At 37.1% G+C, this 23,662-nt stretch overlaps 1 protein-coding gene across 2 annotated transcripts; it reads right to left on the bottom strand.

Annotated features, from left to right (window-relative positions):
* Nucleotides 1–1,693: 1,693 nt before the first annotated feature.
* LOC110025163 (DNL-type zinc finger protein) lies at nucleotides 1,694–20,668 on the bottom strand. 2 transcript variants are annotated; one of them, XM_020725472.1, is made up of 3 exons: nucleotides 20,490–20,668; nucleotides 2,307–2,406; nucleotides 1,694–2,261 (listed from the first exon to the last, which is right to left on the bottom strand). In XM_020725472.1, the coding sequence occupies exons 1-3, from the start codon at nucleotides 20,566–20,568 to the stop codon at nucleotides 1,955–1,957; spliced, it is 486 nt and encodes a 161-aa protein (XP_020581131.1). In that variant the 5' UTR covers nucleotides 20,569–20,668; the 3' UTR covers nucleotides 1,694–1,954. The 2 variants fall into 2 exon arrangements, with proteins under 2 accessions (XP_020581131.1, XP_020581130.1); XM_020725471.1 differs by having other exon boundaries at nucleotides 1,811–2,406.
* Between the last annotated feature and the right edge of the window lie 2,994 nt (nucleotides 20,669–23,662).

The following is a 23,662-nucleotide window of genomic DNA, read 5'->3' as shown; positions in this document are numbered from 1 at the left end:
GTAATATCTGACCACATAGGTCATAGTGGGCCTTTAAAAGACCATCAATTGGTCACATAGGGTATAATGAAAGGTTATAATGATAGCAGTCAGCCACGTATGTCGTAGTGAAAAACTAAAAAAGTAATTGACCACATATACTATAGTGGAAGATTGGAATTACAACAATTAGCCACATAGGTTGTACTGCGAAGCTACAAGAGCAACTGGCTACATAGGCCATAATAGGTCGCTACAACAGAGTCAGTTGGTCACAAAGGCTGTAGTGGAATGTCGTAATGCAACAATTAGTCATGTATGTCATAGTTAGTGTTACACCAGTTGATAGCTACAACCATTCTCTCAAATTTATTATTTTATGCCAGAGAACACTTGTTGGTATACAACGTATAAAAACTTCAGGAGTTAAAAGTCCCCAAATTTTGAATATGTTGGTCATAAATAATTATTATCGGAAGTTATCATCAAATCTTCAATATGTTGTTATTCGTTACACTGTATTCAAGATACTTCATTACACCGTATTCAAGATACTTCGTAAGTAAACATAACTCACCAATGGATGAAAGTTATCATCAGATTTTTGTTCCAAAACAACACTGAAATTTAATTTCTTTTCCTCTTCCTCCCCCTCAAGTAAATAGAGGGAGTCTATTTATAAGCTCCATGGAAGGGTTAAGTTGGTTATTTGCCAATAACTCTCGCAACGACTTGATTGAAAGAATTTTTTTTTTTATGATTTGAAGACCTTAATGTCCAAAGAATAAGATGATCTTGGGCTCATTAGGTTCCTCTCATCAAAACGCTCAATTCAATTATAATTAAATCAAATTCAAAGTTAATTTGACCTTTCAATTAACTATCCAAAGCATATGATTTAATGACTTGATCTTGATTTGACTTGACTCAGATTGGATTCATTTTGATATCATTAGATTTGTCTTATAGAGACGATCAGTTTGTTTAAAGTTTACTGAAATCAAAGTTCTAGATAATTTTTTATCTCAATTTAAACTTCATTTCAAAAAAAAATATATCGTGATTCGTGCATAGTTATGAAATTTTAATATTAAACATTTTTTTAAGTGAATTTGGGTCAAGTTGTATCTGAACTTTCTCCTAATTCCAATCTCTTCAGATACTTTTCCCGTTTTTAGTCAAGAAAATATACAAGCGAAGGGACCACATATTGATATATAACCGTATTAACTGTACAGCTTTTTCCCATAACAAACAAACAACTTTGACCACGTTTTTTATGACTTTGTCATCGGCAATATATATATATATATATCTATATATATATATATATATACATATATATAATATTTATTTTCGTTATCTAAATAAACTCAATTATGTAAGGATTAAGATGGAATCAAATAATTTAACAGAGATTAAGAATGTGACATGAAATTACAATTTTTGAGAAGATAAAGGAGGATGAGAAAGAACAAGTCCATTCTTAATATATCAATTATATGCTGACATATGAGAAGTAAACCTAACAAAAGAAAGCTTTGCATACATAACACTCAAGTCTTATATAATTGCATATCTACCTACACCTAAATTTTAAATTTTACATACATGTAATCTAAGGTGTGCTTCACTCACGAATGCATGCCTTGTACATAATTAATGTAAGAAAACAGTTTTTTTTTTCTTTCACAGTTTCGCAATCTTATCGTATTTTCATACCTAACATCTAAAATTTGATTTTTAAATTTATAATATCTTGGTGTCATAAACATGCACGAAAAGATGCATTTATAATGGAGTTTTTTATGTGATGTTAAATCTTTCTGTGTTATAAATGTAAATATGTATGAAACTTTAGGTGCCTAGATATGTGAATACATTAGAATTGTGTGGTATGTGTGTAAATGCCCCCTAAAACAAATAATAGTACACTTCCCAAAGAGAGTTTGAATTCATTAGGGGAACAAAACAGTCATGAAGAAGATTTGGTTACGATGAGGTCCTCCAAAGTAAGATTCAGTGTGTCTATCGTACCTTTCCTCACCTCCTCACCTCGAGCTGCCAGGAGATCCTCAACGTTTCCAGATTCTCCGAACCAGCCGAGGTGATCGGCAATGAGATGGAGATTGTTACAGCCTCCACATCGAGCGACAACGACGCCTTTCTCGTAAGATTCACGGCACATAGTTTTCACAGATCGAGTCTCGCATACCTTGCAGGTGAAGATCATGGCTAGATCATGTCTTGCTGATGTTTTCAAATTGGATGTGGCTGTGTAGTTCACATTGGAGGCTTCGGCTGAATTGCTGAGCTTTTCAGCAAATTTGGTGGGACTCTGTGAATCATTGCGAGTAGGTTTCGAGTCCTGAGATTCGTCATCATGGCGATCTGATTGTTCGGCTTGGACTTGGATGCTTCTAACAGCTTTAGAAGAACAATAGGAAAATCTTCAGAATACTCAGAATTTATCAGTTCAATATTGAATCATGAAAATAAATCAAGCTTTATTATCAAATTCAATGATCAAAAGCTTTTCTTCGTGCTCAAAGAAATAAAAATTAAACAGAACTAAACTTAAAGGAGACAGAATTTTTCTTTTATTTTCAGCTTCACACTTTGAACTTTTTATGTTTCTTGACAGTTTGTGGTTATTCTTGGCAAAATGTTAATATTCCCTGCAATTAAAATGGGTCGAGTGCCAACTAGCTACCATCTTATCACTTTGGCCTTCAAATTATCCATTATTTCCCTATCAGTAAAGGAACTGAAAACATCACAACGTTGGATGGGTTACATTATAAATAAAATTAGGAAGACTGCAAGCATACCACTGGATTACTATGTATTTACATATCTAACAACTAAACTTTAATTTATACATATATGCCGTCTTATATATGTATGAAAAGATGTATTTCACTTTTTGAAACTTATAATAGTGCAATTTTTTATAAAAAATTGGGTGGTAGAAATGTAAAAAAGTAAAGTTTAGGTGTTAGATATGTAAATACATAGGAAGTGGATGGTATGTATGCAAATGCCCCATGAAATTAATAGATAAAGAATAGTTTTGGGTAAGGTCAAATATAATGGTTTATGAAAGGGGAACTGGTAAGTTCGGCACAAGCGAAATCATATCCTTTTGAATGTGTTATAAATAATCCAAGTGTATGATGTAGCCATATATTGAAAGTTGAAATGGTAGTTTTAATTTATTGATATGAGTTCATGCTGAATGTTTCAATTTATTTTTAACTTTTCAGTAACTGCAGACCATCAACTGCATAAAAACCTAAAAGAATCAACAGGTGATAAATAAATTCAACGTGGTTGAAATACCATAGTCAATTATAGAATAGAGATATATGCATATAAATTACATAACCTGACTGATTTCTTGTTTTGCGTCAGATGTGTTTGATGCTAGATTTGATTATAGCAATTTGTTTCTCTATTTTTTTTGAGAGAGTTTTGGATATCTCCTTTGAATGAGATTATAGTAGCGGATACTGTTCAATAAACCAAATTAAGATTTTTACCAACAGAAATCTTTATGTAGAATATGACAACCATTTCCCCATTTTATATTGTAAAAATCTCCAGTCAACATTAATTATTAGGAGTTTTTAGTTAGTACTTTAGTTTAGTTCACTAGAATCACCAGTAATTTTCAATCTTCAAATAAAATAGTAGTTAATTTAATTTCTGTGGGGTATTCTTCTTGCCATGGAATTACCACAAGTTTAAAAAATAAATAATTCCCCAGTAGGTAGATCAAAATGGCCCAACGAAGAATGTCAATCAATAGAGGAAATCTAGAACAATGTAAGAAAGAGAAGAGGTGTTAAAATCCGAACATTTGGATGATCACGGACTATTAGGCGTGGTGCTTGGACTTCTAAAGAATGAAAGAGTATAGGGATGAAATCTCATTTAGATAATTCACAGTCATAGTCAATCAACATAAGGTAGCACCCAAAAATGGTAGAGGAGGTTGTTAGCTCGGCTAAATTGGAAGAGTCAACCTAGAAGCGAGTATAATGAACAACAAAGTGAGACTTTAAAATAGATCAAGTATCATTGAATGAGAATATCAAAATTTACGTGATTCAGCTCAAGTTAAAGTTCACAGCTACATAGAACAGTGGATTTACTACGATATGAGAGAAAAATATATAATGCAAATAAGAGATTTCAAATTTGTATATCTCCGCTTCTTTTCTCTCTTTTAATTCCAACTAACTTGTTGAATCCAAAAATTTCCTGAAAACACATCCAAGGCATAGAACGTTTTGCTAAGAAGTCGTTAGAGAGAGAGATGGCATAGTAGGAAACATTAAAAGAGCCTCGCTTTTACTGATAACATGAATCACCTATTTATAGGAATAGGCCACGCTATTACCAAATTACAAGTCAGTCCCCTCATTATTAGGTTAGAAAGGGGGGGTTGTTTTTTAGTAATTACAATAACATCAGAGTATAATAAAACTGACGAATATATTTTGTTGATAAGACGTCTGTCGATTGCTCGCTACGCCTTAATTTCATTGCTACACGATTCTAGATTGAGTAACTTATCGATTGGCTTTAGAGTTGATTGTCGTTCTATAGGAAGTTCTTTGTCGCATTCTTCCAATCGACCGACTTCCCTTCTCTATTAGCATTCAATCCTTCGGTCGTCTATAAGGCGTCCGATTGATCATTCCTCGTTCCAGAACTGTCTGTTTGCCTTGAGATTCGTGCTGATATATTTTTCATATAGATATTTAGTTATTCAATTCTCTTGCTCCTCGGAAGCTGCACAATACACAAGGATAAGAAAAACTATTAACATGCATGAAATAATTAGATGGCATTGTTGCGCAATAATGGACTTCCTTGAATTTTCATGCCCAAAATATTATAAATAGGCCTTAGGGTAAGAAAGGTTTGCGTTGTTTTCTTTTCTTTTCGTTTTTTAGTCTTCTATCTCTTCTATTTTGTGCCCGTCGCGATGTCTGGTAAGAGAGCGTCATCAGCCGACAAGAGCACCCTCCTCAAGGCCATGAGTGATATGCGAACGAAGACTCGCAAACCCGACGCGAAGCGGAAACTAGTAAGAGAGGCTTCCGCATAAGAGTTGAGCAAGCGAGGGAACACGAAGACCAAGCTGGGTCTTCGGGTTTTCTGGCAGGCTCTTCACAAGGGAGAGCCGCGAGGATGTTGGAGGACGCATCGGTGATCGTCTTTAGAGACGCCCATTGGAAGTGGTCACTCTTGCCCAAAGGGGAGGAGTGTCCGTTCAGACTGTCGCAAGGACTACGACTCCCGAGCGGCTCGGAAAGGCACCAATCGAAGCAAGGACAAAATCCAATAAAGGGTGGCCTCGCTTCTGAGGGTGGACTAGAAAAGACTGGTGACGACTTCGACTCTTACATTGCTTTTGAATGGTATTGAGTTTTGGGTATGTAGTTTGAATTATGCTTTTAGTACTCCTTTTGTAGTTTCAGAAGCTCTGATGATCTCTTCCACTTCGTCAGCCACTGATGCCGACCCTGAGAGCAATCTGGCCTATGTGGACCAAGCCGCGAAGAGGGGAGAGAATACCAAGAAGCAGGTTGTTAGGAAGCAAGGAGTTATGGAGCAAGGGACCATGGAGTAGGGCACCGTGGGGCCGGACGTTGTGGCTCAGAGGATAGGGGATAATCCTTCCTCTGGCAGTAGGAGCGTGGGCGGCCAAGTTCCTCCTAACGCAACAACAGAGGAGGCGGCATATTGAGGGCATCAAGTATATGCTAACTTTCTGGTGTGCCACCTTGCCAAAATGGAGGAGCGCTTTCTTCACCTCATAGTACAATCTCTGAGAGATAGTGATAATGGAATTGCTGAGGTTCTGGAATGAGTTGACCGAGTAGAAAAATAAGTCGATGCACTTCATGAAGAACTTGTTGTTTTCGAGGAGAGATGCTAGTTGATCGTGAGAAGATGGCTCGAATGTGTCATGAGCTGTTGGTCGTTTGAGGCTTTCGTAGCCCAGCTGATGGATAGTCAGAATGACACCTTCAAGCTGGGTGGCGAATTTATGTATGAGCAGCTGCACCAACGAGGCCAGACGAAGCTGCAAACAACTGCTTAGTTAGGTTTTCCCTCTCTTAGTTGTATCTAAGGGTGAGGCATGACGCCCCCGCTTTTGTTGTAAATAAATAAATACAATGCAAATTTTCTATTTCTGGTAATGATTATTTTTTCTTGAGTATTGCGTCAATCTTGTCAGCGGCGTTTCATTTTTTCAAGCACATGCGTGTGTGTGACATCATAACCTTTATTTCTTTGTGACTGTTTACTCTATTTATTCCTCTTCTTCCATCCCCTCTCACGTGCATTGTTACGAATCGTATGACGCAAAAATTCTCCCAATAATCATTTGGGTCGATTCCAGTCTCGGAATTCTAGATTCTCTCTGCAGCAGAAGTGAGGGAGATTCAGAGCCTTTACATTTCTGACACTTCTATCCAGCTTCGGCCGGTCGCCAGCCATAAGCGGGTGACGGGCCATTTTTATCCGTATTTGGTTTTCTATAAAGATCAATTTAAAGTGGGTATTCGTCTGCCGCTCTGCAAGGAATTACGATTGATTTTCAGACAGTAAGAGGTTATTCCTGCTCAAGTTCTTCCCAACTTGGTGGCTTCCATAATGACCTTCCTCTTTTGTCAAAGCGTGAAGATCCCTTGGTTGCTCAAATTGTTTAACCATTTCTTCTCCTTCTAAATCATATGGGATGGCTATGTTCAGTTTGTCGCTGGCTCTAAGATATATTTGGTGGGTCATGAGAGAATAAGATAAAAGACTGGAAAACGAAATTCCCGGTAGACTCTTGCGCTAGTGGCTGGGGGACCAACACCGTTCTGGTGGGAAACGAGGCGAAAATGAAGAAGACACTTTCTGGTTATCTCAAAGATCATAAGGCGCTGATCGAGGGTCAGCACCTCTTATTTTTTCAATACCTCAATCCAACCGTGATAGAATGTATGATTCGGCCTGATGGTAGCGAGATCATGATCGAAGGGTGGGTTATGAGCGTCATCTGACTCTTGGGAAGTGGTCAGAGAGAGGTCCGTTGAGAGAGGGCGGCCTCAAAGAAGCAGCAGGGGAGAAGTGATCGTGCCTTGCTTGGGAGAGGTAAGGGTGGTCGGTCTGCTCCCATTAGTTCGACCGAAGTAGGTGCTCAAGGTAAAAAAGATTTTAGTTGCTTGTACGTATGAGTGTGTGCTTATACTGTTTTGTTGTGTTATTCGAAGGAAGCGACGAGGATGTCTTCAACACTCGCTCTTTTCGTCCAATCTCAATAGGGCCCGAGTCAGAAAGAGAACCAGGAGATGCTGAAAGGGTGGAGGGTGATGTTCCTCAAAGTAAAAGAAACTCTTGTTTCTGAAGCTGAGCTAGCTCTTCCTCTGGGATAAGGGATTCCATCCTAGTGATTGTTCTCTCATGACCGAGGGGTTGGAATTTGGACAAGCGGTCATTACGCTATTCTTGCTAGGGATACCAAGTGGTATCCTTTTACCCCTTTGAATGTGGACTACCTGTCAAACTTGATGGAGGCGTTCTGGTCTCCAGCCTTTACAAAACACCTGAGAACGATGGACAGACGAGATATGTATCAGGAAATTGATCGTAAACATGTTCTTGCATGGGAAGCCTTGCATTTTCTAGGGGTTCTTTTGAGCCGGGCCGAAAGGAAAATAGAGACGGATGCCTCGCAAGTAGAAAAATTGATGTGAAGGGCCACCATGGCCGAGGAAAGGCTGAAGCTATCTCTGGAGCAAAGGGAGTTGGATGCTCGGAAACATAAGACCTTCTCAAGGAGCACGAAGAGTTGAAAGAGAAAGTCTCCTCCATGATTACTCGGGAAGAGCATGTTGAGGGCCTTTTCAGTCTGATTATGATTGATACATCTCTTGCAGTAGAGAGATTTGTGAAACATGAACTGGTTGATTCCAAGTGGCGGGATATGGAGGAGTTCGACACGTTGCTCCCAGACTCGGAGGGTGGAGAACAGGAGTCGTCGAGTGGGAAGTTGGACGACTTCGGGAGAGCTGAAGAAATTGGTTAAGATGGTGATTAGGAATCTTCTAATGTATAGACTGACGGACGATCTTTTTTTAGTTTCTTTCATTTTGATATTATCACATGCTCGTATAAGGATTTTGTAACTTAGTTTTTGTAAACATATTTTATATTTTTTTTTTTGAAACTAGATGGTTTAGTGCTTCGAGTTTTCTTTCTTGCACTCCACAACTTTTCTACTTTCTGGGTAATTTCCAGCTTGTCGTGATTGGCCATGCATATTAGGGGCAAACGTATGACTGCATTCATGTAAATTAAGTGCAAGGCGATCGTTCGTGCACACTTTGCGGAGCTTATCGCTGCTACGTGTCGATAAGTTCCATAAGCCTTTCGTGATCGTTAGACAGCTCTCGCGAAGTTTGTCGCTACCAAGTGTTAACTTTGTAAATTATGCGCAGGACGATCGTTCACACACCCCTCACAGAGTTTGTCATTGTTGGGTGTCGATATATCTCATAAGCTTCTCGCGATTGTTAGACACCCTCGCAGAACTTGTTACTGTTGTGTGTTAACTTTATAAATTGGGCGCAAGACGATCATTCGTGCACCTCTTGCGGAGCTTGTTGTTGTCGGGTGCTGATATGTCTCATAGGTCTCTCGCGATTGTTATACACCCCTTGTTGAGCTTGTCGCTTCTAGGTGTAAACTTTGTAAATGGGCGCAGGACGATTGTTCGCACACCACTTGTGAAACTTGTTGTTGTCGGATGTCGATACATCCCATATGCCTCTCGTGATTGTTAGACACCCCTAATGGAGCTTATCACTTATGGGTGTTAACTTTGTAAATTGGGCACAAGGTGATCATTCGAGCACCACTCTTGGAGCTGTCGTTGTCGGATGTCGATACGTCTCATAGGCCTCTCGCGATTATTATACACCCCTCACGGAGCTTATCATTGTCGGGTGTTAACTATATAAATTGAGCGTAGGACGATCGATCCCATACCCTTAGCGGAGCTAGTCGTTGTCGGTTGTCGATACGTTTCATAAACCCTTAACGATCTTTTGGACAGATTGATTAGGTTTAGCCACTCACAGAGCAGGTTTCCCACATGTGACAGGGTCAGTTCTCCGACTGTGGAAGTATCAGTTCCCTGAGCGTAACTGTGTAAGTTCCGTGAGCATAACCATGTCGGCTCTCCAAGCATAAAAATAATCAAAGAAAGTACTATTAGTGATACTAAATATGTGAATTTCAAACTTTTAGATGGTATGTACATAAAAAACATCTTCATTATATTGAGTCTTTGAAAGAAAAGAAGAGTTATAAAAAACAACCATGACAATGTTCCTTCTACAAATAGGGACAGTTTTAAGGGAAATTTTTCTTTACATTATCGCCACTCCAAGTTCGAGGGACATTATTTCCTGTGAATGTTTATAGTTTGTATGCTTCGGGTTCAGCTCTCTGCTGAATGATGTAGGGGTCATTCCAAGTTCGATCCAGCTAGCCAATGCCTACCCCCTGACAGCGGGTCGGTCTTCTTCAACACCAGGTCCCTTGGGGCAAGCATCTCTTTGCATACTTGTTTTTTAAAATATTTAGTTATCCTTCGCTTGACATTTTCTTGCTGAAGGGTTGTGTTGGCTCGATTCTCCTCCGACAGATTTAGGGTGAGCTTGACTCCTTCGTTGTTCACCTTAAGCCACTCTCCTCGATCCTCCTTGTCAAAAGTTGAAACGGAGAGTACGCTCTGGCTGTAATTGTTGTATTCGACCGGTAACATGACTTCCATTCCGTAGGACAGCATAAAGGCGGTTTGTCCGGTGAACATGAACGGTGTTGTTTGGATTGCAAAGAGTATTGAAGGAATTAGGTCTGCCCATTTGTCCTTTGCTCCTACTTTTTTTCCTTAGCAAACTGAAGATGATCTTGTTTGCAGCCTCCGCCTGTCCCGTAGTTCGAGGGTGATCTACAGAAGCAAATTTGAAGTTGATCCCTCAAATCTTACAGAAATCTCTAACTCATTTGTCAGCGAATTGGGTCTCATTATCCATAAAGATGGCATAGGGTAATCCATATCGGTAAATCAGGTCAGTCAAGATAAAGTTCCGAACTACCTCTGTCGTTATGTATGCAAGAGGCTTTGCTTCTACCGAATTGGAGAAATAATTGATAACCACCAGTAAAAACTTTTGCAATCCTCTCGACGGAAGGAAAGGTCTCAGGATGTCGAGGCCCCACATGGCGAACAACTAATAACTGACGATCGGGTGAAGTTTTTGGGTCGGTTGATGGCGTGACGGTTTATACTTCTGACATTGTGGACACATTCAGGAATATTTTTCGACGTCTTTGAGCAAGTTCGACTAAAAATAACCCTGTCACTGAATTCGGTGAGCCAGCAGCTTTCCCTCGGAATGGCTCCCACACTCTCCGCCATAAACTTCCCTAAGTATGTCCCTAACCTTGTCTTTCCCATTACACTTTAGGTATAAGGATGTGGCCGACTTCCTGAAGAGTTTTCCTTCGACTAGTAAGTATTGGGCAGTTGTATATTTGAATCTCCTGCTATCGGTGACTTCTTCACCGATCTACACCATGCTTAGTTACCGGATGTATGAGTTCATCCAGCTCTACTTCTCCTCCTGATGAATCTCCATTATTTTTTCAAGGTTGTCCTTCTCCTAGATGAAGCCTCCGGGATAGAAGGTCAACGACCTGATTTTCCTCTTTTCGGACATGTTTGATTCTGAAGCTGTCAAATCGACTGATCTTCGTCTTCACCTTCCTGAGATACTTCGCCATAGTCTCGTCCCTGGTTTCAAATTCCCCGTTGATTTGGTTCACTATCAGTTGTGAAGCGGTCTTTACTATTATGGGGAGTCGAGGCTAGGCGAAGTCCTGCAATCAAAACTTCATATTCTGCTTGGTTGTTAGTCAATGAAAAATTTACCTCAATTGAGTGGTAAAAGTTTTCCCCTCGGGGCTTCACAAGAAAACACCATATCCAACACCTGATTGGTCGGATGCCCTATCAGTGAACAGGATCCAGGCCAATAAGTCGATTGTCAAATCCTCGTTTACAACTCTCGATTCAGAGAAATCTGCAAGCAAATCTGCAACAGTATGTGCCTTTATCGCCGTTCAGGGGATATAGAAGATGTCAAACTCGTTGAGTTTCACGACCTATTTGAGCAGTTGACCGGAATGATCTGGCCTGGTAAAAAATAGATTTTAATGGGTGATCTGTGATAACTTATATGAGGTGTATATGAAAATATGGTCGGAGCTTCTGTGTTGAAATGACAAAAGCGAAAATTAGTTTCTCCATTATTGGACACCGGAGTTTGACGCCTTTGAGGACCTGACTAGTGTAGTACACTAGGTGTTACTTTTCGAGTTCTTCTCTGACCAAGACCGAGCTGACGGCTTTGGGTCCGACCATGAGGTAAAGAAAAAAAATTTTCTTCAGTTTTGGGCTCTAAAGGATAGGAACTGCTTGAGGCTCTTTAAAGCCTCCTCGCATTTCTGTGTCCATTCGAAGCATTTGGCTCTCCCAAGTACTTATCACCTGACTTGGAGATGAATCTGCTCAAACCTACGATCCGACTAGTTATTTTCTGGATTTCCTTAATGTTTTTAGGGGAGGATATATCGAGGAGTGCTTAAATATTTTTCAAGTTAACATTTATGTCTTTAGAGATTAACAAATATCTCAGGAATTTGCTTGTCACTGCCCCAAAGGTGCACTTCAGTGGATTTAGTTTCATGTTAAATTTTTAAAATGTTAGAAATGTTTCTTTTAGATCCTCAATGTGTTGTTTGGCCGACTGACTCTTAACCAGTACATCATCGACATACACCTCAATGTTCATTCATTTTTATTAGTAAAAATTACATTCATGATGTGTTGGTAAGTGGCCCCGAAATTTTTAAGCTCGAATGTCATTGCATTGTAACAAAAAACTCCATCACAAGTAAGAAAAACGGTATTTTCCGCATCAGCTAGGTATATCTTGATCTGATGGTATCCGGAGAATACATCAATAAAACTTAGGACTGAATGACCGACCCCCGAATCCACCAGAGCATCAATCCTTGGTAGAGGATAAGAGTCCTTTGTGCAAGCAAAGTTCAGGTTAGTGAAGTTCATGCACATCCTCCATTTTTCGTTAGCCTTCTACACCATCACCACATTGGAGACCAAGGTAGGGTATTGCACTTCCCGAATGTACCTCACCTTCTCCAGCTTTCAAACTTCCTATCGGATGGGACCCCCAAACGTCATGGTTGAACTTATGATTTTCTGCTTCATGGGTTGGGCAGACAGATCAACGTTCAATCTGTAACAGTCGATGTCGATCGACACCTGAAATCTCAACAATCGTCCACGCGAAAACATCATGATTTTCTCGGAGGGTTTGGACCAGCAGCTCCCTGTAACCTGCATCAATAGCTTCACTTATCAGAAAACATCTACCTGATTCTCCTTCGATCGCTGGAACTTTACAGGTGGTCTTGTTGGTCTCGAGGCTACCGTCCCTTGCGTTCTGGTTCCCTGATCATGATAATTTTTCCATCTCCAGAAAACTTGACAACATGGTAAGTAGACAACCGCCCTGAAATCATATAGTAGCGGACAACCGAATATAGTGTTATATGTTAGGGGTGAATCCACCACGGCGAACTCTTCTGTGAGCGTAAACTACTTCTCGTTTTCTCCCCAACTTACCGGAAGTCCGACCACCCCCAATGATTCCTTCCTTTCGCCCAAGTATCCATACAGAGATTCGGCTAGCGTAGTCATCCAATCGGCAATGAGACATAGTTTGTCGAATATTTGCTTGAATAGTACATTCACAGAGCTCCCTATATATTCACAAGATGCTGAATCATAAAATGTCCGGGAAACAAACCCAAGGTATAGACATTTTTCTAGGTGGTTAGAGAGAGAGGGCACAGTTGGGAGCAGTAAAAGAGCCTCACCTTATTCATGATATGGACCTCCTATTTATAGAAATATGTCACATTATTACAAAATTACAAGTCAGCCCCCTGATTATCAGGTTTGAGGGGAGGGGAGCTTTTAGTATTACAAGAACATTAGAGTATAATAAGGCTGGCGAAAATATTCGGTCGATGAGAAATCTGTCGACCGCTCGCTACGCCTTAACCCCATTGGTACACGGTCCAGGATTCTGTAACTCGTCAATCGGCTTTGGAGTCGATCGTCTTTCTATGGGAAATTCTTCGATCGACCGACCTCAACACTTTCTCCGTTAGCATCCAATCCTTCAATCGTCAATAAGGCGTCTGATCGATCGTTCCTCGCTCCAAAACCATCCGTTTGCCTTGAAATTTGCGCGGACATATTTTTCGTATACATAACTCAATTCACAAAAAAGGGATAAACAAAGCACGCATTGATCTTCAACTAACAATGTTGTTGACCGTCCCAAAATATGTCATCTTTGATGCTTCATAGAGCTACTTATCAACCAGTCTCTTCCGCACCACCAATAGCCTTGCCAAACTTACTGGCTACTTTTAAACAATACCAGCACCGCCAATTATAACGAGTAGTTTCAGGCTATTTTATATTTCTTTCATTGGTTAATGGGTTGTAAATTGTGGAAGAAGAGTGTATCTCCATGCAACAACTGCCCTTCTTATAGAGCTTGAAAGTCAGCAGGTTGATTTGCAATTAAGGCGAGTAAGGTTTTAAGAGGGAAACATAGCAAATTTGCAAAAGGTCTGTCTATGCAGAATTTTACGAGTGGTTAGAGAGTAAATAATTTGCAAAAAAGTTAGTTTGCAAGAAAAATGAAATAATAAAACTTTAAATTCCCCCCCCCCCCCCCCCCCCCCCATAAATCAAGGATGTAAGATTGTAAACAAATCAACTCTCTACGGTACATTAAAGATCGCCGAGCTCCCAAAGCACCAGAAATGGCAGAACTGCAATCTCATCACGCCTAAATGATCCTCGAAATAAATACTTGAAAGAGAATTCTACAGAACATATGTTGCACATTTCAGTGGTACTTCTAAACCTAAATGTGTACTTGCTGTAAGTTGGTGTCTTTTTCACATTAAATCTGAGAAGGGTATGCCCAAACAATAGAATGTACAGTGAAACACAAGGCTATTCGGCTTGATCATCTGCAAAAATCTCCAATTTTATCCTGAAACATCCCATATAGCCAAAAAATTAATTTTTTTCTTCTTCTCCAGATCATAGTGCTCCAAGAAAGTTGAAAATAAATCAAAGGAACACCACTCAATGATGCATGTTATAATATCTAGAGTTCACCAACTCTATTTAAAAAAAATCAAAAAAATACCAGTACATCTTTATAAACTTTGAAAGCTTTAACATATCCAAAAAACTTTTATCTGCAGGACCATCAGGACACAAAGTTATCGAATTCTTGCTCAGGCTGCGTACATATTGAGCTCCAACCGTGCCAACAGTACCAATATTGATGTCACATTATTTCCTGTATGAATATATCCAACGCATGACTCATAACTGAAAAATAACTCTTATTAAGTTACATATAGAATGAAAAAGTAGAGTCTATAATTTAATACTCTTTACATTTGTCTCCATAATACTATATTTGTGTTGGATTAATATTTGCAGAGTACTCGCCTCTTCAATGCATGAATCGTTCATTTTGGGTTAATATTTTCACACTACTCGCCTCTTCAATGCATGGATCCTTCTTAACGTGTCATTTTTTCTTACAATCGAAGCATGCAATATTCTTTAACCTACGACATGACTTGCTCCTGTCATGGCTGAAGGTGACCTATTTCTCAAAAATACCCCTCCCTAATCAACAATCCCTCACCTCGCATTTCATCTGATAAACCTTCAAGCTTAACAATATATCTTTAAAAAAAAAGAATTAATGGCATCCTCAAGCTCATTTTACCTCTCCTAGTTAAGCTAATATGGGTATTTTTGATCTTCAGTTCAATTCAACAAAGTCAAATAATAGTATAATTTGACTGTCACGACCGACCACTTTTGTGATGCATGGTTCCCTTTAAAAGAAAACTTCAATCAAATAAAATATGATATGAATTGAATCTTTAATCAAATCATGATTTGAATTATTGAATTAAAACCCGTTAGAGTGTCGGCTTCGAAAATTCACCACTGCTCTCCTCAAGAGACTTTCTACATTTATTTTTATGTTATTTTGAGAGAGAGCTTTGGAGGGTCGAAATTTCAGAGGACATATAGATTGTAGATAAGACATTACCCAAAGATTTCGCCCTCATTTAGCGATGAATTCTTGATCTGGGGTTTGATGTTTCCCAGAGGTGGAAGCCCCTATGATTAATTACCCCTCCAGATAATAGGAGAACACTTTTGATTATTGTTAGTCATTAAGAATTGAATATTTAACATATAATAGCAGTAGACTTAAAATTTTAGATTATAAAATTCATCACTTGAAGCTTAAAGCGGACAGTGGGGGAATGAAGACAAAACTCGATCAAGATCTCATGGTTTCATCATCCCGGATAGTCGTGGTCCATGATCTACATAATCAGAAAATGTGGTCGACCCAACCTGACAGAATAATCCTTGTCAGCAACCACGAGTTGGGTTGGGTCGTCCAAGGTATTCTTGTAGATCTATGGTGGATATTTGTCTAAGAGAACAAATTTAAGTTGATCTTAACTAACAAAAGGTTTTGTGCCAACCAATTGTATTCTTATGATTCACAATTCAAATTGTAGAAAACAATTGGGGAACATACGGGCTACAGTCATGACCGTAATAGAATACTATTATTTGTCAGCAACTATGAGTTGTGTCGTCCAATGTATCTTTGTAGATCTGGGGTGGATATTTGTCTAAGAGAACAAATTTAAGTCAATCTTAGCTAACAGAAGTTTTGTGTCAACCAATTATATCCTTATGATTCACAATTCAAATGGTAGAAAACAATTGGGGAACATAAGGGCTGCGGCCATGACCGTAATATAATGGTGTCATTTGACGGCACCGACTGGTCAGATGACTCTGATCGTAAGCTATTTTGTGGTGTTCATGTCCTTATTAGCATGCAATTACTTTGATAGTGAATACAAAGATACATTTAATATAACATTAGCTCTTTTTGAGCTGAAGTCAGATAGAAATTTGTCACCATTAACAAACTGTTGCAGATGATGGATAACATTTGCTTTAAGTCTTTAGTGATTAATTTTTAGCTTAGATATTTTAATTGATTATTTTGAAAGTCTTGATTTAAAAGATTGATCCCTCTGGTTGAAATCTTCTAACTGCTCAGTCATCATCGGGGTATTAAATATTTTAAACTTTTAAATATGAAGAAGCAATTAATTTTGTCAATTTAAGCTTTTCAAAATAAAAGACCTGTCTACTCATGTCCTTATAAGGAGGAAAATAAGACTAGTTTGATGAATTGGACTTGTAAACCCTTAGTTCAAGATTTGGACATTTATTGGGGCTTATTAGATTTGTCAACTCCAGTCCTTGTGGGGAGGAGGATCGAACTAGTGGGGTGTGACTTACAACCCTGCCCTATAGACAAAGCGACCCGATTAGCCCGCGCAACATTCTCGAACCTAGTATTTAAGCATTTTATACGTCGGTTGAACACATGCTGACATTTAATTTCATATATTTGAGTTAGTTTAATTGCAGCATTTGATATCTTAAGACATTTTATATAATTTATGGTATGTATTAAATCAAATAACTTCAAAGAATGCATCTTGAAAGACTTGCACAAATTTTGAGACATTTATATTTGAATCAAATATTAAATTAAGACATGATAAAGTCATAAAACCATTTAAACATCTTGAAGTTTTTTATTTTAAATTATGACTTTACACACACAGGTTTTTCTTTTAAGCATTTTTACTGTTTTTTGTTCGCTAGAAAGAGTATTGCGAAACCGGTGGCAAAATTTGATATATTAATTCTTCATTTCAACGTTTAAAAATAACATTTGTGTCTTAAATTTAGGCCCAATTTATGATATTTAATATTTATGCTAAGCTCAACCCTCAATATGTATAATTTGATATTCAATTTAAATTCAGTCTCCCAATTTATGACATTTTATATTTAAGTATAGACCTCGATTTATAGAATTTGGCACTCAATTTAAGTTTAGCCCCCTAAGCTTACCCCAATTAAGCTAAGCCTCAATTTAGAGATTTAAATATACCACGAACAAATTCATTTGTACTTGGATATAGATTTTTTCATTTGTTTACTTTTCCAATATGATCAAATTAAAAGTCAAAGAAAAGTTTAACTATATTAATTGGCGAGCCATTCAAATTTTTATGAATCTTATGCAAGTCTCAAATGCATTTAATTTATCCTCTTGAAATGACTTCAACTATAGCTTAAGTATTATTCTTTATTTTGTAATATGCAATTTCATTTAATGTTAGAACATTTTTAAAGTCCACACAGTTCATATTTTTATAATATTTACGAGTCCAATATCACCAAAAAATTTGGCAACCTTCCGGCATCAGCACCCTATTTAAGGGCATGGGAGAATGTCAACCTTCCCAGTTATTTTAAAAGATGAATTGGTCAGTGTCGTGAGTCACTACGACCGGGAGCAAAAGGTAAATTTAACCCGTAATATTAAAAGATGCAACAGACCTTCAATGTACCTGCATAAAAGGTTAGATCGCAAACCAATATCCTCCAACCGGTACTTTCTTTTCCCCGAACGGTACTCATTCCCACAGCAGAGTACTCACTTTCCCATGAACGAATGTTTAAAACCCTCAATTTTAAAAAGTCTTCCAAACGAGTCTGTGTCTTTCCCCGAATGATACTTAATTTCCCCGTGAACATGTACTCATGCTTCCTCGAGCGGATATTTCAAAAATTGACCCACATTGTCCCAAAATATACCTTTCGAACTCTGACCTTAATGGGACGACGACGATCTTAGGTGGTAAGCGGTTTGACAACAAAGCATTTTTCCTTCTCAATATAAACTTATTTACTTTTGCACTAAGAAATGTAGACCTGTTTAAATCAAATCTTTCAGGTACAAACTCTTTTGCTCCTTCCCAGATCATATCTCTTCTAGAGTGTGATGAGTAAATGTCAAACTCTTGATTGAATTTGAACATTGTGCGCCCATACTCAGCAACTGAGCATATTTCTCACCGAACAAAACAAACTTGTTAGTCTTGGCTGCAGAGCTCTCCGGAGCTATGACTTCAATGTAAGTATAACCATCTCTTCCCTTCGTAAGCCTCAACCCATAAGGCATCTCATATTTCTCATGTTTCTCTTCTTCTCTTTGTTCTTCTTCTTCTTCTTCCCCCCTTACGCCTCTCCGACTTTGATGGTTTAGATTATGTCGCTGGTCAAGAAACTATAATCACGAAAGCAACATAATTAATTGAATGTTATTTTCCCATGGCCATGGCTTTGGGATCAAAAAGGGCTGAGAACTAGGCATGGAATAAAAACGGATTTTTGTCTATTGCGCTTTGATCTTGGAAGAGGACACGAACTAAGAATATATTTCATGAATGTGCCAAGCAAAACAACAAGAAGAATATATGGAATGAAAAAATTCTGCTTTGGTTTTGGCTCCGGCTCGACTCAGGCAAACACAGGGGGAAGACTTTGGTACAGGGAGAAGACGGTGAAGACTTAAGTCTCAAGTGATCCAGCCGTTGTCTTTCCCAGCCGCAGGAGAAAGACGAAGTTCTTTTTACCCCACGATCCCGTCGTTGCTTTTTTGCCTAGTCCTACTCACAATTGTATCAAAAAATGAAGGTCACTGTATGTTGCGATTCCACAATTGCTTTTCCCGATTGCTCTAACCGCGATGGGAAAAGAGGGAATGGGTGGGAGGTTGGCAAACAGTGAAGCAGGACTTCCAGAATTTTATTTTAAGCATCGACATAGAGCTTCACGGTTACTTGTAAAACTAGTCAACAACGCATCAACATCATCATTGAACATATGCCATTTATCTAATCGTCTTTATGAATTCTAATGCTTCATTCATCCATGTTAAATGCTTAATGCGGCATTGAACCCATTTTTGTTAATATATAAATTCTATCCATATTATTTCTGAATAGCCCATTTTTTTCTCTAAAGAAGAGTTATTAATTTTATTAACTCATCTAATTAGATGGATAAATTTAATTTTAATAAGATTTATGCAAGTAACCATTAATAATATTAAATTTTAGTTTCATCATGCTTTTGAAAAAAAAAAATCTTTTGCATGCCCACTTTACCAACTCTATTGATACTAGATCAAAAGCATTCAAAGTTACATAAGTAGTATGTAACAATTATTTCATTGTTACAGTTTTATTCATTTTCTTGCAGCAAAAATAACCTCAATAATATACTCAAAGATAAGCCATAATTTTCAATTCTCATTTATATTTAAAACATGTACAAAAATGCTTGTTCATTAGCAAATTAGTGTTTCCTTGTCCATAAGAAATTATAAAGATGATGGATTCAGCAAACTACTTGTAAGTCTATTATAATTTTATATCTTCTATAAAGCTAAATCAATATCATTTGCTTGAATTAATTTATTATAACTTCATAATTTATATATCATTATGATTAAATTTCTTAATTAAACATCATATTTACTATTTATTAATTTGATTCCAACGCATGAAAGTTTATCACTTATGATGCATAAAAACTAGATTTTATGAGCATGGCATTAAATTCCAAATTTCCAAGTCATCAAGGATGACTCCCAAAGCTTGGGCATACCTTGATTCACCACAATTAGAGTTGTTTGGTTACAGATAGGCTCTAGTAAATCCTATAAATCAATATTTAGCACATCTTACATAATATTGTCTGGCACTACAATTGTTAAATCTCGCTAAATCAAGATAAAATGTTTGGCTCTTTGTTTCAAAAATTAAAATTTGTGAGAGTGATAAATCTTTTCATCCACTAAATCCAATAAAGGATGGGATTTATCAAATGCTGGATTTCATCAATAAGACTAATGAAACAGAGGTTTTATTTTTTTCTCCTTCAATCTAGGTAAAAAAGTAAAGCGTTGGGATGAAAACGGATAAAACAAAACTGTAGGATCTTAAGTTACGAAAACTCTGTTTAAAAGGATTCAAAGTAAAGAAATCATTTCCTGCATATTCATTACCAAAAATGAGAGCAAATTACAAGTCCAACTTAATCATTCATTTTCAAATACTATGAATGGAAGATTCAGAATTGTCATCTAACAGTCAAATCGATCATGCCAATTCAGATAATGACGTACCAAAACATAAAATCAAATATAAATTCTTCAAACACCAATATCACGAGAATCATTGAACAAGTTTTCATACAATAAAGATTAGAAGATTAAAAAAGGACTGAGATTAAAAAAAATAAAGTCTTCATCTAGGGCATGCATGCAAACCTCGGCTATTCAGAAGAAGCCGCCGATTGTGGGAAAAGATAGAGGTGAAACGCCCCTGAAGTATCCTGATGGACGCCATGGATGAATCTCCCGGCTTTACTCGGACGGAGGAGCTGCGCCTTCAAACCTAACAGAAGGTTATAGTGGGATTCTAGAAGCTTTCGGCCTATAAAAGCGATTATCACATGCAAGTTTGTCATCTATTGTCTGCTTAATAAAAATAAATAAAAAAAATCAAATAAATAATACGTTAAATTAATGATTAATATATTGTCATCATTTATATAAAAGTCGCTAAATATTTATTTATTATATAAAATCAAAAGTGATCATTACTCAGCAGTAAGGCATTGCATTAGTTTTGCATTAGTTTTAAAAAGCAAAGTGGCTCAAAAAAGAAGAATAGAATAGTATAATACAACTTAGAAGATATTTGATTGATATGGCCATCAAAAAGAGTGATCAATAAAGTAACTTTAGGGTATGTTTGGGGTGACAGTGCGGTGATGGCGGTAATGCACTATTGTATTTTGTGACATTTGATAAAACTATGTTTTGATTGTTTTTTTCAAAAAATTATGGCAAGAAATTGTATTTTTCAATATGATCTGACTAAGTGTGGTGACTGTTAGGAATTTGCGATTTGATTTTTTTGAAAATAAAAAAACTTTAATAATCATCATAGTTTTATGAACAATAATTTCTTCAGCAACAATTTTACAACTGCTTCTTCAAATAGATGAATTTATGTCAAACAGACTCTTAGTTTTCATTGACATCTACTATTGAGGTACGTATTACCCTCACGAGCACTCCATTCTCCACCTCACTCTCTCCCACTGCATCATTGATAACACCTCCAATAGAACTTATTCATGAACCACTTTGGTAATAGGTTAATCTGTTCCATCTTAATAATTCTTTGTATGGATGCTCATTTACATGAAGAGTTGGATTGGTCAAAATAAAAGCGATGCTTCTTAGATGGATGTTAGATTGAGGGGGCATCTATAAATGTTAATGTAAATCATACATGATATAATATCTCCACCTAGTTTAATAAATTTTAAGGGGCATTTACACACGTACCTCCCAATTCTCATATATTCACATATCTAACAATTATACTTTCATATTTGTGTACATAACTATCAATTCCTTGGTATCACTTTAAAAATATCATTATCATTAGCTTTTTGACTGCCCTAATTACAAATCTTAAGAGCCAAGTAGTAGCCATGCGAGTAAAGCAGCAATGCTTAATAAAACATTCTTTGGTGTGGTTGATTTTACGTGCTAGCATTACTAGTACTTATATATGGAGATACGAGAAATGAGGCTAACAGAGAAGAGGGAGAGAATGGTTGAAAGAGCTTTGACTGAGGGGTGTCTAAGTTTTTATTTCTTTTTTTCATAATGAATATTTCTACTTGTTAAACTTATTTGTGAACTTGTGCCTTTTTGACAAATACTCGCTTCATATTTGAATTTTAAATTCCCAAGAAGCTTCTTTAGTCTGAAAATTATTAGAAATTAATATTTTCATGATTGCTAGGTCTTTAGTTGGAGAAAATTTTGGGAGGTCTAAATGTTAATTTTAAGTTTTGGGAGGTTTAAAATTGAAAGAAAAAGGAGAAGTTTTGAGAGATTTAAATTTATGTAGTTAAAATGCTATATTTTATATTTTGTATAGTTCGTGTATACCAAAGAAATAAAACGAAAAATTACACAATGTACACACGTATTATGGATTTACACATCTTACACCTAAATTTCAATATTTGCAGAGCATAATACTTTACACATGCATGAAAAGATGAATTTGACTATTAAAAAAATTTAACTTGTGCGGTTTTTGATGCGATGCACAAGAAGTGAGCAATATGCACGTAAATATAATAGTTTTTTTTTTGGTACGAGAAATGTAAATTCGTGAAAACTGCGTGCTATGTATGTAGACTCCCCAAAAGAAAAAGAAATCATAGGCATCACTAAATTAGTTCATAAGAATTATAAATGTTATTTATTAATCATATATAAGATTGATTCTTGCCAATATAAAATATGAAATTCCTACTTTGGTGTTCTCTATGTTTGACAACATTAAATATACATATATATAGAGAGAGAAAATGGAATTAAGTAAAAGATAAATATTATGCTTCTCAAATTATAATATAAGAAAATAAAGATTTAAGACAGAGAGAGAGAGAGAGAGAGAGAGAGAGAGTCTACATGAGCTGATAAGTATATGATTATAAATCATGTACGAAATGCATTAATAATTTATTAATTATGGATTAATGCAAAGCTTATTCTCTTAATCAGGCGATTAATTATTATTAACAATAAAAAAGCAAGTTGGTTTTGTGTACGCGTTTCGTCGTAGAAAATCAGGATATATTTTTAGGGTTAATATTCTGAGAGGTCCTCTTATTATTTTAACTAAAGTCAAACTATTCAGTAGGATTCAATGACGAAATTTACAGATTGAATCAACTTGGGGAGGAAGGCTATATGCATGCATTTTGGTACCATATGAGAAGCAAATTACTCTTAAAATTGCATAGGTTTAAAGGAAGATTTACATATATAACACTTTATTTTAATGTATTTACATATCTAACACCCAAGTTCCAATTTTTATATGCATTCCACATTTACTTTGCACGAAAAGGTTCATTTTACTTTTTGAAAGTGTCAACAAATTGGTTGTTTTGGTCCAGCTATCAACTACTGACCCTCAGATGAGGAGCACTTGTCATCGAGATGAGACTAAGTTGTTGAGCAATGGTTGAATCTTTGTAATCTGACATGTAGCTCACTCTATGACAAAAGGTCCTTCGGGGTGTTCGTGGAGTATATTATTATAAAAACTTTACCCCCTTAAGGAGTTTTAGAGGCTCTCATGAGGCGGTTGGCGATGTTGGGGCGAGAGTTGAGCTTATGTCTTCTCTCGGCTTGATAAATCTTGGTCTTTGGCTCGAACAGCGTTTATTCAATCGACTTCAGGTTTCGACAATCAAATCTTTGATCTTCCAGTGATGGGACCTTAGGTCCTCCTTCTGTGGGCTATCCCTGGTCATATTTTTCTGTCTCTCAATCATTTAGATCTCCTCAAGATTCATGCCGACACATTTCTAATGCACAAGTGGATGAGGTGGTGGTTTTTT

Source organism: Phalaenopsis equestris, unplaced genomic scaffold (genome assembly GCF_001263595.1).
Source record: "Phalaenopsis equestris unplaced genomic scaffold, ASM126359v1 Scaffold000291, whole genome shotgun sequence".
In the NCBI taxonomy this organism is placed as follows: Eukaryota; Viridiplantae; Streptophyta; class Magnoliopsida; order Asparagales; family Orchidaceae; genus Phalaenopsis; species Phalaenopsis equestris.
This window is presented reverse-complemented; position numbering and strand designations above follow the sequence as displayed.

Excerpts from the sequence above, each read along its gene's own strand:
- LOC110025163 (XM_020725471.1), bottom strand. The coding sequence starts at position 20,568 with ATGGCGTCCATCAGGATACTTCAGGGGCGTTTCACCTCTATCTTTTCC. Across the intron at positions 2,407-20,489 it reads GCTTCTTCTGAATAGCCGAG|CTGTTAGAAGCATCCAAGTC; the intron begins GTTTGCATGCAT and ends GTTCTTCTAAAG.